The sequence below is a fragment of the Symphodus melops genome, assembly GCF_947650265.1.
Source record: "Symphodus melops genome assembly, chromosome: 21".
Taxonomy (NCBI): domain Eukaryota; kingdom Metazoa; phylum Chordata; class Actinopteri; order Labriformes; family Labridae; genus Symphodus; species Symphodus melops.
Genome location: NC_136711.1, coordinates 9,979,602 through 9,993,763, shown reverse-complemented (window position 1 = coordinate 9,993,763; position 14,162 = coordinate 9,979,602). Strand labels below are relative to the sequence as shown.

Here is a 14,162-nt window from a genome sequence, read left to right as displayed (position 1 = left end):
AACAAGCAGCTCACTTTACACTATCCCTTACATGATAGTGAACGGTGCTGTGAGGAAGACAACTCCATTCTTCCCTTCGATTAATAAACGTGAGCAACATTTAGACCTTCAGTGACAGAAACGTTGTCAACTATTCAGACAGTTTACTGGCAGTCTCAGGCTTTAATCCCGACTTGAGACGACGCGAGAACACTGAATGTCTCAGTCAGCACTTGGCTGATGTTACATAACACATGGCCTGTCTGTCACTCAGCTTACAGCCAGTGTCACAGAGGGTTACCATGGAGGCTCATCTCTTGACCTGCTGCTTTTTCTTTTAGCTACTCGGCAAAAACGTTGCGTCTTTTTGTCAGCACTAAGGCAAGGCAAGTTTATTTATGCAGCACATTTCAACAACAAGGCTCAAAGTGCTTTACAAGAGACACATCAAAAGCATCATGACAGAGGAAAGAAAAGATACATACACACAAAGAAAATCTGTGATTAAGAATCACTAAAAAACAAGTTAAAAATCAATGAAATTATCAAAACTTAAAATTTGTTCAAGTAGAAATAATTCAAATAAAATTAATTTAAGTAAGAATATAAAAGGATTTAAAAGTTACAGTGCAGAGTAAAAGATTAAAACCTTTATTCAAATCTTTTCGTTAAAGGCAGCAGTGATCAGTTGAGTCTTTAACCTGGATTTAAAAGAGCTGGGGATCCAGCTGACCTGCAGTTTTCTGGGAGTTTGTTCCAGATATATGGAGCATAGAAGCTGAAGGCTGCGTCTCCGTGTTTGGTTCTGACTCTGGGGACAGAGAGCAGACGACCTGAGCGGTCTGGGCGGTTCGTAGTTAATCAGCAGGTCACTCATGTATTTTGGTTTAAAACCAGCATGGAGGTCGACATGTGATTCATGCTACGTTTACGTTTGCTCTAATCCGATTGGTGCATTTTTATCTTGTGTACACACACTATGTATATATATTAGATGGCACACAAGGGGAACTTTTTCGACTCCCTACTTGAGTGGCTTGTTGTTACACACTGCAGCAGTGACAGCGGCATACATTAAAAGCAGAGTGAATGAGCTCCAAGCTTTTCCTCAGAGGATTCTGTAAGAGACTCACTAACCCTCACCCTGCATGGACGTTAGCGCTACTAGCACATCTGATGGATGGGGTCGCCTGACTGGCAGATGATCCTACTTAATAATGGTGTCAATCAATGCAGTGTCGGGTCAGGCCTGACTCCAAACATTACAATATGACGGGGAAGTGGAGCTTTCATTTTACACTGATGAGTCCTGTAAACTATGATAGATGGTTGTTGTTGTTATTATTCATCCAGCGAGAATTATTGACCTTGCTACACACACACACACACACACACACACACACACACTGAATTACACAAACAAGATCCTGCAGTCATGCACTGATGGAGCGGCTGCTCACAGAGAGCGCTCCTGAGCTGATTGTGCCTTGCTCAGGGGCACCTCTGCAGTGCTCAGGAAGTTAAGCTGGCACCTCTCCCGCTTAACAGACCAATTTCCACATTCGGTCCTCTCCGGGACTTAAACCAGCGACCCTCATGCTTCCCTTTAAGCCAAGTCCCTACAGACTGAGCTCCTGTGAGGAATATGTCAGGATAGATTTCAAAGGGAACGACTCAAACATGGTTCATCAAAGTTCAACATCGGCACCGATTCTAAAATATTTAATTTAATTTTAATCCAAGTTTCAGTTGGGTTACGGGTAATTGATACGATACCTTCCTTTTCTACAAGTTTATCTTTTATCATTTATCTACCTCACAATGCTTTTCCCAGTTTTTACAAGTTTACTCTTTTTCCTACTTTTTGCTTTCTTCAAAGTCTTTGTATGTGTTAAATATCACTAATGGAACTTTTCTCTTTGAAAGTAAATGTCCCAAAGATGATGATGATGATCATCATCATACATTAAAGAAGCCATACTTCACCTTCTGCCCTGGACAGAATGTGATCTCTCCTGTTATTTGACCTTCTCGCAGTTTTGCATCAGCGGTAAATCAGTACATACTAATAAGCTGGAAAACTGACTGTGTGGAACTCCCTTTGCGAGAGAGGTAGCAGATGTAGCCCCCCCCCCCAACAAACACACATAAAGTGAGTCACTCCTGTGATAAATATTTACAAGCTGAGTTTTGTGTGAACGCAGGGAGAGAAGAGGAGCAGAGACGCTGCAGCTTATAAAATGTTTATGTTGGACAAATGTCCCGGTTATTGCGCGCCTGATGATGAGATTGTTTAATCGCTGCGACCTGAGCTCGTGACGGGAGGGAGGGAGGGGATTTTTTTATAACCATCAGCCACAAGGACATCACCCGGAGTTTTCTGAGAGCTGGCGTTTCTGCTTTTGATGCGCTTTATTCATCCGCACTCAAAACGTCTCTGGCAGACGGCGGAGCGATGACGCCAGCTCGAGCCGGGGATTCTTGTTAAACAGGGCTGAACGGCCCGATTCAAAGAAATGTGACTTATCGGAGGCCAATACGCCCTTGGATGAGAGACGCTTTAGTAAAAAATAAAAGGAGAATGATGGTCGAAAACATCTGAACACACCCAGAAAAGTTCAGTGACGGGGATTAGATCAGCACAGTCACATTCTTGAAGCGCTGTAGAGCAGCTCGAATCGGAATTTATTTCACCCTGTCAGTAATGAATGCAGTCTGTGTGCAGCCGCTTATGTAGCAGAAAGGTTTATCACTTCATTGTTGATTTTTTTTTTTCTTGCTTGCTGGATCACTTAAAAGCGTCCCCCCCCCCCCCCACCACACACACACACACCCCGCCTCGCTAAGAAGCTGATGAGTCAGGGTCATAGACTTCAGGGTTAACTGTGACGGGCCTCGCCTCTACCTGTCCAGGTAACGTGTCGTGGCACGATTACGACTCATCGCTCGGTCCTGACGGGCCCGATAAAGGCTTAATTCGTTACGACAAACACGGTGGAGCTGAGCCAGGCGCGGCTACTTATCCGAAGGGAGTATCTGGAGCCAAGACTTCAGCTGCTGTGACGCGCTGAGACTCGCTGACGTGAGACGAGGGATTGGAGACTGAGGCGCCTGAGTCAGTGGGGACAAAACAACAAAAAGATTATTCAGCAAGCGTTGAGCGTCACTTTTTTTGTTTCTTAAATGACCAGAAACTTCACGCGAAAACAGAAGAGATTTTAACAAGTCAAGGTGCCGGCCCCAGTTTGAACCGACAAACAAAGAACTTTGCTCGAAGGCCAAGGCATTCCTCCGATGAGGTTATGCACAGAGAGCAACGCGATAAAAAAAAAAAAAAAAAGGAACAAATAATCCTCTATTTTGAAACTGGAGCAGAAGGAGAAGGGTGTGATTCAAGTAAAACAAAGGTGACGTTGTCTTACTGCTATGTGTCGGGGTCATTCTGCACTCGAGCACTTCTTGAGAACTTGAGTCTTGTTGTTTTATATCTTTATAGGGCGCAAAGTTCAGGAAAGATGAATGCTGCCGTTGCTTTTCATTTTGCGAGACGGTTACACGGGACCGAGACCTCTTAACCCAGAAATATGATCGAGATAACTGAGGTCAGGAAAGGGGCGAGAGTAACACTAAGACGACCTGTCGCGTCCGACCTCTAAGCGTCGTCCTCTTTGAATATTTCAAGAGCCGCGCTCATTTTTTTGACGAGTGAATCTGTCAATGGTGGAGACAGCTTAAGACGGTTGAATCTTTAAACAGAGGAAACTGTCTGACTGGGTTTCTGCGGACATCAGTTGCACTTAAAGAGGAAGCTGCCGGGGGGGAAAAAGCTCCGGAAAAAGAGGGGGTTTGGAGGAAGAGGAAGAAACGCGAGGCGCAGGGTGCTGCTGTCGTTCCTCTGGGCACTCAAAAAAAAAAAACCCTTGGAGGGAAGCGGCTCTGTGGCAGCGCTGCATTTCAGCCAAGAGGGGAACTTTCTCCGACAGAAAGCACGAAGTTGATTTCGACTTCCTGTTTGCACAACAGAAATTAACTTCTTTAAAATAAGGCTTCCCACGTCCAGAGGCTTCTTTGCCACCTCCCTGCGCAGTGACATGAATAATCAGCAGGTTGGATGTCACTCTGCTGGCTTCTTTCTGTGTCAGAGTGAATTAGGTTACTGAACATATGCTACAGATTTCCATGGCAACAAGAGTAGGGGAATCTGGAATCATGTCAGCGGCAGTGCCAACAGCCCAGCATCTTTTTTTTTCTTTTTTCTTTGTCTTCCAGCATCGGCCTTCAGTTTCCAAGGAAAGCCTTTCTGGGAGACAAAAGCCTGACTGTGGGCCGATTCTGTTCTGGTGGCTCGGGGACTGTCCTGACGCCGCTCTCGTCTTCGCCAGACCCCAGGGGGGCCACGGCGAGGAGGGAGGACGACGTGCTGAAATGATTCAGACATAAAACACAGCCAGTGACCGCGCTGGTCAACTCCAAGTGGACCCGTTTTAATCCAATTAAAGGGAGGAGAGCTGGTGAGAATGGAGCGGCGATAAACACCGTCATCCATCATGCTGGGGACAGAACGGAGTGTAGGATCGACTCAGGAGGGAGGAAACGGGGCTCAGCTGTGTGCCCGCCATCAAATCAAGCACAGTCACATTGTTAGCTTAAACAATATTAGTATAGGGAGAAAAAAAAAAAAGGTTTTGTACTAAAAATTGAAAAAAAAAAAAAAAAAGGTTTCGATCACTCCTCTGTCGCACATCATGCTGTGTGCACCTCTCACAGTGGAGGCAGAGCTTCCGTGCACACAAACACTTCCCAATGTCAGCGGGTCACAGGCGCGTGCAAACACAACCGAAACCACCCGGAGACAAGAGCGCAGGCCAAGAAAAACGAGGGCAAGAAAAAGGTTTTACAGAACAATATATTAGGGAATAAAAACTGCACGAGTGAGGCGGGCTTGTGGTGTTCTGTTGTTTCTGTATTTCATGCTCTGTCACAGCTCAGAAAAGCTTGCCTAACATTGTTAGGCTCACACAGCAGCGCGTTTATGTGCATGCGACTGTGAGTGAGTGAGAGAGGAAGAGGTGCTACGGCAGTGTTTGTAAAGCCACTATCATCAGAATATGAGTGCGTGGAGAGTTTTTGGTTTGTGCGCGTGTGTGTCTGTCTGCGTTTGTTTATCGGAGTTCTGCTGAGTCATGGTTCAGTCTGATTGGAGTTCCAGAGGGAGGCTCGTTGCTGCACAGATTCAACTTGACTTTATAAAACTGTAAGACCCAGACAGGTTGTTTTTTCTTCATATACATGGCGTTGTGGTTACACAAAGGCTTCAACGTCAGCCCTGTCGAATCTTCTGGAAGTCTCAGGAGGAGTCTTCACTGGCCACGACAGCCTTAACTGTTAAGTGGAGAGCGACGGCGAGGAAAGCATTGACAGGAATCAAGAAAGATGAAAGCCCGACTGGAGACCGTCGTTGAATAAATAATGACATCCATTGTGAAGAAATGTGATCGCGCTCTCTGGAAATCAATAACTAACAACCCGGACCATGATGCCCTGAGTGACTCAGCAGCTACTTCAATACACTACAAGCGGTCGATATCAAACCGCCTTGCTCTTGTTCTAGGAGACATGGCCTGGAAAAAAAAAAAAAAAAAAAACGTTGAAGGGAAACTGGAAACACTACTGAACAAGTTAGTGTGCGGGCGGTGTGAGGAGATGATCTTTTGGAATAAAGTCTGTGAGAAGTGGTGGATGAGCCGCAAAGCATTCAAACTGAGCTTCTTACACACCGCTGACACTGATGCAGAAAGCAATGACTGGAACAATGGATTATTGCAGCACACGCTTTTTTTTTTTTTTGGTCGATAGTAACTGAATGTATTTTGTGCGTGCAGTCAATGCTGACACCACAGTGAGTGTATGAATTCGTCTTCTGCAAATAGTTGTCTTTCTTCAGGGAGAAACCCTCAGCCAATTACACAGCGGCCGCTCGCTCAATAAGAACTTTGTTCTCAGAGAAACTATAAATAGGTGTTTTGCTTTTAAAACAGCTTTTCACACGTTCACAGCGAAGGAGCTTTTATTGCTGTCATGTGATTCTGCAGAGGGCTCAATAAAAGACTGTTTAGACTTTTTTTTTTTTTTAAACTAAAACAACACATAACTTGTTTTGGCGGTGGGTTCAATCTGGAGCGACCCGTTCCTCTTCTGATTACCCGTGGGTTGTTTTTTTTTCTTCCCCGGCTCACAGAGGTCAATGTAGTCTGTCTGTCCAGACAATCCACTCAGCGCTGCCTCGTTTGCAGCACAGGCTGTACCAGCTGTGCAAGACGGAACCAATAGGGTGGGAATTTTGGTGTACAAATCCGGCTTAGCCAGATTTCGGGTGCATGATAGAAAAACATCAATATGCAGGCTATGATAAGATAAGCTTCGATGAAACAGGGGATTTGATCCATTTGCTGTGAGTGTTTATTATTGAATGTTTTCGTGAGCATTTTCAAACGCCTGTTAAAAGACAAAGATGTACATTGCTCAAAAGAGCCATTCTGACGAAGACTTCAGGGCACCCGAGGGACTTCGATCCATGCCAGTTAACGTGCGCGCACGGGCCTCGCGTGAAACACAACCCCGCGTCTCAAGTCTCCTTCTACAGCTGAAAGGACTAACGCAGGCCAGCTCGAGAGCAGTCAGCTGCTAAATGTGTTGGCACCCAAACTGGGGAGACAGTGTTGGCTCTTACCTGCGCTCGCGGTGAGGCAGTGGGTGCTGCTGCTGCTGCTGCTGACGTGCGATGAAGTTGGTGCCCCACACGGGACTGCTGTGGCTGTTTCTGAGCCAGCCCACAGGGGGCGAGGACGGGTACGGGGTGCTGCGGAAGCCATGGTCGGACTCTGTCTCTGCAGTGAGAGATGAGGCTGAGCTCCCCATCACCACAGTGACAGGGAAGAAAGTCTCTCTGATAGTGTGTGTGTGTGGGGGGGGGGTCCTGTTTGTTTTGGTTCTCTCTAGACTGCAGAACTTGAAAAAGGACTCCACAGTTCAGTTCAAATTTAAAGAGAGACACACAGAGAGGCGCTAAATAGAGGAGTTGTTCGGACCACGGCAACAACCTTCCTCATGTACAGCTTCCTGTTGACAGATTCTGAAGAGTTTGCTTCTGCCAGAATCAAAAACAAGGGTACTCTGAAGTGTGCACAGCTCGCAGGTGGGTAGATAAGCAGATCAGGTTGGATATCCCACAGTGCACAGGGGAAGACATTCTCAAATCAAATCGTAATTGGACACCTGGAGAGCTGATTCTGATTCAGCAGCGAGTCTCAGAGAGAAGGAAAAAAAACAAAACATTTTTCTCTCAGGAAAGTTTTGTAATTCTCTCTCTTGTCGACTTTAAACTTGAAACACTCTCCTCCACGTCCTGTGTATTGCCACTCATGTTTCCTCCCACATTCCTAGTGACACATCTTCCAAGTCTGCGTAGTCTCATGCCTGCTTCATCCTCCTTTCACTTGAAGACAACTTCCAGAAAAAAGTACGATTCAGGAAATGGAGTAAAAAAACACGTCAGAAAGGTCAGGATCCATACGGACGGCTGATCGTAATCGAAGGCGGCAAAGAGCTCGTGATCGAAAACATGTCCAGAGTTATTTACAATGTGGCAACTGGGGGGGATTAATGCAATGCATTTCCTGGGAAAGGGTGTGGGCAAAACGACGAGCACGCTAATATCGAAAGTCTCATCTTTCAGTCTGGGTAACAGCTGCTGTGGAAGTTCAACACTGAAACACCCCAGCTGCACTTCTCCCACTGGAAAAAACACACACTCATGTTCAGGGAGGGATTTTAGGAGAACATAGAGTGCTTCTGCCAAATGTTGAATCTCTATAGACAAAAAAAAAAACCTTGACTGTAAATTAGAGTGGAACTAATAAAGGGAGGTGGGACTTCTGCTCTTTAAACTTAAGCTGCCCCAGCTGTTGGTTCTGCGTAATATCCGACAAAAACACCCAGGAGGAATGCTCCGTTTCTGGCAGCAGAGCTGCAGATGGTCCGAGATCTTGCTGCTTAGTTTGTGTCTGATCCCACCGCTGATACCCCTCAGTCCAGCTCATCAACTGCCGCTGGGATTGATGGTGGACTTGCTGGTCTGTCATAGCAAGTCTCCACTGGTGAGACAGCTGACGGAAACAGGAAGCTTTGAAACCACATTGGCAAGTATCGACAGCTTGTAAACCTCTGAGGCAAAAGTCAAACAGCAGAAATATATCCCATTGCGTGTTGCTGCTCTCATGAAAACACATCTGATTATCAGAAAAATAAAAGCCAAAATCACATGGGAGCTTAAATTGCAGCTTCCAGTGATCGTCACATGATAATCACTAAACAACGCCAGCGAGAGTTGTTGTTAAAATGAGCCTAATAGGAGCACTGCAAAGCATTACTTGTAGATTTAAAAAAAAAGGTATTGTGCGTCCATTTCCACATAGCGTTTCAGAGGCCAGGCAAGGTCTCGCGCAGGGGGGGATGGATGCACGCGAGCTCACAGGAAACGTCAAAAAAAATTATCCAAGAAGGAGCAGCACTTTAATTCGCTAATTTGACCATCTTCCGGTTGATCCACCCCAGCTTGCCTTCATCTCATATTTCCACGCCTGTAGAGGCTAAAGCCTTGTTGTTGTTCTCACGTCAAGACGCATCCTCGCTCCGGTCCCGGTGTCGCGTGCTCATAGTGCAAACCGGTCCACGGCAGGATATATTTTTACATTTCTCCATTGAGGTCTCATTATTAGGACTTGTTCTCCATCCTACTTCTGTTGCCGTTGTATGTCTTTTCCACGGGCTTTAATTCTCCCTCACTGATAGCGTGAGCGCAGTGCACGGGGATGCAATCTCTTCCTAACAGCGGATTACTGGAGTGTCAGCAGCGCGCATGCGCACTGGGCACCGGCGAGAAGAGAGGGAGAAACTGGGAGGCTGCGTTCAAGAGATTTAAATTTTAACCTCAATACAGATCTCCCTTATTGATGTGAACAGTTTACACAAGTCAGAGGCAGAATTAGCAGGGCTGACGTTCATTTGGGTGGAAAATATTTAGCAATAAAATAGGTCAATATGGTATAAATGACTAATAACACTAAGTCTCCCTGCTTTTTATCTTTTTTTTTTTAAAGAGAGAAAAGATGCATCAGGCAGTTCTTTTTATGGTCAATGCCAGAGAAGGGAGTGGGTGAAGTAGATGATGGTTGTGACTGCTCATCTGTCCCTTCACATTACTGAGATAAGCCTTCAAACTTTCCTTTCTCCTTCCTGAGCTCTTCCACTTCACATCACTTTCATGACCTCCTTTCTGATCCTTCATTCTCCTCCACTCCAAATCCACAGTCATCACCAGCAATAACACAGCACAGGACTGACCCTAACATGAGGACACTCTTGTTTCTTTCATATGCATTCTCCTTAGCATCGACAGTAAAGATATAGCTGTGCAGCTTAAGCATTTCTCTGGGACTGGTCTAACCGGGTTAACAGCTGCGAAGGTGTGAGCACAGCTCCGAGCATGACTCCTGGTTGTTCTGGAAACTGGTTTGTCTTGTTAACTTAACTGCACAGCCTGAAATATGCAACGCACTGTAGATGTGGATGTAGCCAAAAGTCACAGCCTTCCACTATCATAGAGTGCATAGCTGAAGCTGTCACCTTACGTGGACCGTTTGAAGCAGAAACAGCTTCTCTTTCTGATAGCTGAATGAGATGCAAAAGTGCTTTTCAAATAGTACAATTAGTGGAGTTTGAGGACTTTGATCATTTATGAATTTAACACACACGAGGGGCAGCAAAAAAGAAGTGGCAGAGGGCCAGCAATATTATTCACACATTCCGCATATAAATCCAGCATTCACTTGTTCCTATGACTTTTTGTCTTGTGCTGTAATCACACATACATAGGATTTTTTTGGTTCGCTAATCGGGTGAATGGCTTACCGTTGTCACTATTTTGATGTTCTTGTATTTGCAAAAATATAGACATAGTACTGTACGTGAAATGCATGAATGAGCAGTCCTATTAAAATAGCTTATATATTGTTACGGGACAATCAAAACTACAACAAAATACAGAAGACTACACATAAAACCACCAGCGCAACCATAGGACTGCTGCCCTTTGTTGAAGGTGCAGCACCTGTACAAGAGCCACCTGTCCCTCTGTGAATCAGCAGCACTCACAGATCCAGCAGCTGACCGGGCCAGTGCCAGAGAGCTATGAAGGAGGCGAGATTGGATTTCCTTTCTATTCTCCAGGGGACCCAGAGGGGTAAGAAGGGAGGATGTGAGCTGATTTCACGGTATATTGTAAGGTGTCATTTCTACACCGTCCAAAAATGTCTCTGACTCCCACAAACGCTGTTTTCCTCTCCAGCGGACATGCTCAAAGCAGAACACAGATGATTAGACCAGGAGCTTCAACTTTTCAGCTAACAAAGCCCAAAATAAGGGTGCCAGAGGATGGGGACCTCCACTGTCCCTGGAGGTATATGGTATTTAAATTTAAGCACTGGCACGCCGATCACTAAAAGTCCAATCCAAACACCGGTAACACAAAGTAATACAACAGACTAAAACCCATAGAATTATTTTATGTTGTAAAATATTTTAATAAAAGACTAGAAGGAGAATACAAATCATCTCCATGTATAGATAAGCAATCAATTTTGCATTCTCTCTCTCTCTCTCTCTCTTTTCTAAAGCGATATTAGGACACCTCTCTTGGTGACCCCACTTTGGAAACTTCTGGATTAAGACAGCAACGCACGATCCCTATCAAGAAATTAGTGGGCACACTTTGGTCTCTTTTTTTGTTAAACAGTAGACAAGCTAAATTGCCATACACCTGCTGAACATCCAGCAAGTTCGTGTCTCTCACATCTTTAAATACAAGTTTATCTTTATGACACAGATCTATGAGCGGTATGACTTCTACAAATACAAGCCGATGGAAAGGTGTCTCCGTTGTTTTTGTATTAAAGCTGTTTAGTGCAGAGAGGTGATGGGAATAAAACAAACTCAAGAGCTTTTCTTTGAAACCACGGTCACATCCAAGACATGCTCATATAATTAATGCGTTTGTGGACAAACTATAAGCCTGTGAGCCCTGTCACCAACACAAACATTAGCTATAAATGAAAACTCAACAATCTCATTGAGACAGCGCGAGACGAGGACGCCGGGGACCTTGTAAACAAAGACACTCTCATACAGTCGTTTATTCGACGTTCTCGTCGCTACATGAAGGTTTTACACTTCCTGAAGTCCTCTCACATGTCGGTCATTCTTACCTCAAGTCGCTTCAAGGAGAATTATTCCTGTTTTTCAGCCGCCTGGTGTGTTAACTTTTCGTAGCCATCGAGACGATAAGTTCCTCCTGGGTTGGACTTTAGCCTCAGTAACCTCCCCAGGCTTTTTTAGCCTCGCGCTCTGCGTCTCCGCATGTCTCCTACATTAGTGACAAACACGTTCGTGTACAGTTTATTTCCACACTCCGTTGGGTATTAATGAGACTGATGCGACCGCGTACGTTTACCTCAAACAGCCCAGGAAGGAAGGGGAATCTCCAAGGAGCAAATAGAAAGCATACGTACGTAAAAGACGTACTGATGTGTAGTCTCACGCTCTCCAGCGCAAGTAAATGTACGTTACAGTCATTCAGGAATGGGAGGTTACAAAACTACATTTCCCATGTTCAACACGGATATCCGGGTATGAATGTCACCACAGAGAAACACAAATAAGATTAAATACATATATTTAGCCCCTCACAATAAATGAAATTGAAACTCATGATTGCGTATTGCATAAAGATTTAGTTGACTCAGGCTATCCATGTCCTGGTTTGAAGGTAAATCTCTCCAGTTTCTGCAGTTGCCGATTAGCTACCCAGGTAAGCTAATGTCAGATAGTGGCACTCTAGCGCCATCTAGTGGATTTATAAATGATTCGATGCAGATTAGAATTCAAAAGTGTCAACCATGTGTTGGATGTAAATAAATAAAAGAAAACATGGATCAACTCGTCTCCGTAACAAGTTTCTTTTATATGTATGTATTGGTTTTTTTCTTTAAAAAATTATTAACAATTATTTCTTCCACCAATGGCGATGCAGACAATGAAGACTTATTTAGCTTAATATTTCCATTAATTCCCGTATAAATATTTAATTCTGATGCTTCCTATATGTTTGTGTAAAAGGGTTAGTTGTGATATATTTGTTATATTTCGCTGTTCAATATCAGATGTTTACTTTATTCAATCTCATAGGATCATTATCATAACAAAGTAACATGTATTATTTTTCTGTGATCTTGTGTGTTTGTTTGTTTTTTTTTACTTTGGGCAAATGCCAGTTTGCCCTATATGGAAAAAATGTGAATTTGAAATTCTGTGGTTAATTTTAACAAAACAGATCTGTATTATAGGCGCCTCGGTACTCTGTTGATTTACTGTCTGTCTGTCTGTCTGTCTGTCTGTCTGAATATTGTAATCAAAATTCACTACTACTAAATAGGTTATACTTACGGTATACTTGAATATTGTTGCATGGATTGTATTTTTTTTAAACTACTACTAGCTGATTCAGTTACATTTGTTCCTCAAATAACTTAACACCCTCCCCGACAGGCCCTATTATGAATTCAACTTTTCTTTTGAGCCAAATGTAGACTAATGGTCTCATATTTCTCAAAAGCTACAAGAGAAATTTAAATTGCAGCAGGACCAAAGAGAAGGCTAGCATGAGAAACTTCTACTGAGTCTGGATTATCGTTAATGCCGGTGTCACCCGGATTGTTTGAACCAGGGAAATTCAAAGGATTAGGCTTAGATCAACATGCTTGGTACAGTTGGATAATGACATAAAAAAAAAAACACACACACACACACATTATTGTTTTATTAAGATATTGTAGGCCTGCAGTGTGTGCGGCTGTAGCAAAATAAAATATCTGTACCCTGTTTAAATACTTTGCAGTAGATCAAATGGAAACTTATTGAGCACTTTAAAACCACATGTTTTGTGTTGAATCCTTGATAAACTTCTAATAAGAAGTTAGCAAGTCAGTAAATACGTGGTCCCTTGTTAACCCCCCCCCCCCCCCCCCCAAAACAATCATGACACAGTTTACTATCTTGGTCAAGGCGCACAATCTATGTAACAGATTTATCTCCAGAGCTGAGTGATCGAGGCGGAGCAAAGCATCCTTTGATAGAAGCAGTCTGAAGAGTTGGGAATGAGCCTGGGCGGAGAAACTCACCGCTGGACACTTTCTCACATGCCGTATTGCGCTTCACTGTGTTTAAAGGATACATACTTTTAGAAAAAACGATTAGTACCGACGTAACAAACTATTAGGCTACTTTTGAGCAGGGCGTAAAGACGCCAAGAAGCTTGTTGGCGTCAAAATAACACGACACGGTACTGGGACTGGCACAGGAAAGCAAGATTTCTTCGTAAAGAAGGTAAGTGAGTGAATAGGCTTTGTACTCTACTTTCTTTTCTGTCTCCATTTGACACTTGTGCACTTGCTCTCGAGCGAAATAGGAAACTTTTATTCCATGTGTTGTTTGAAGCTAACTTTTTTTTTTCTTAAAGTGGCTAGCTAACACTCTTCACTCCACACTTGCATTGTTTTCAGTGTCGGTGCGTACACACCGTTGTCATGACAATGCTAGGGAAACCCAGCGCGAGGCACGTTGGGAGACAAAAGACACCAGCGTTAGTGTACAGCGTGCTATTAAGACTTTCTTAACGAATAAAACTCATTTCAGAGTTTACACAAAAGTCAAAACCAATTTTAGAAATAGTGTGTTAATGTTGCTCGAAGTTATGAAAGAAACGCAGTCTGCTTTATAGCTTTTTAAAACCGTGTCAGTGGACAGAAGAGCACTATAAGGGGGTCATAAGGATATGTGAAAACTGTTGGGCTAAGGTGTGTCCTGTGTTTATATGAGACAAACTGTGACCCTACTAGTCAGGAAAGGGATGCTTTTAGTCGGCTCTTTGCTGTTTTATGGCCAACACACATGTGGAAATGACAGGCTTCCACAATAGAGAGTGAATAACACAATAGTCTTGGGGGGAAAAGGAAAAAAGATGTGTGTAGGTGGGTCGATGAGTGGTGGGAAACGCTTGCACGAGGGACATA

General features: G+C 44.0%; 3 protein-coding genes across 6 annotated transcripts in view; 2 read left to right on the top strand and 1 right to left on the bottom strand.

The window, feature by feature from the left end:
* Window positions 1-11,850, bottom strand: part of capn15 (calpain 15) — a 37,565-nt gene extending 25,715 nt beyond the window's left edge. The window contains exons 1-2 of one of the 3 annotated variants that reach the window (XM_079372433.1): window positions 11,546-11,850; window positions 11,301-11,458 (exon numbers count right to left, since the gene is read on the bottom strand). Coding sequence is in view for 1 of the 3 variants with exons in the window: in XM_079372431.1 (XP_079228557.1) it covers window positions 6,710-6,897 (188 nt within the window). In the remaining 2 variants the exon portion in view is untranslated. Of the gene's footprint in view, window positions 1-6,709; window positions 9,723-11,300 lie in introns of those variants that run through there. The other 2 variants (XM_079372432.1, XM_079372431.1) reach the window with 2 other exon arrangements.
* LOC306842289 (heparan sulfate glucosamine 3-O-sulfotransferase 2-like) overlaps window positions 1-14,162 on the top strand; it is a 264,943-nt gene that overhangs the window by 96,801 nt on the left and 153,980 nt on the right. The gene's annotated exons all lie outside the window — the stretch shown is intronic.
* ankfn1b (ankyrin repeat and fibronectin type III domain containing 1b) overlaps window positions 12,613-14,162 on the top strand; it is a 135,472-nt gene continuing 133,922 nt past the window's right edge. Inside the window, exons 1-2 of one of the 2 annotated variants that reach the window (XM_079372423.1) lie at window positions 12,613-12,854; window positions 13,188-13,476. The gene's annotated coding sequence lies outside the window, so the exon portion shown is untranslated. Of the gene's footprint in view, window positions 12,855-13,120; window positions 13,477-14,162 lie in introns of those variants that run through there. The other variant, XM_079372422.1, reaches the window with a different exon arrangement.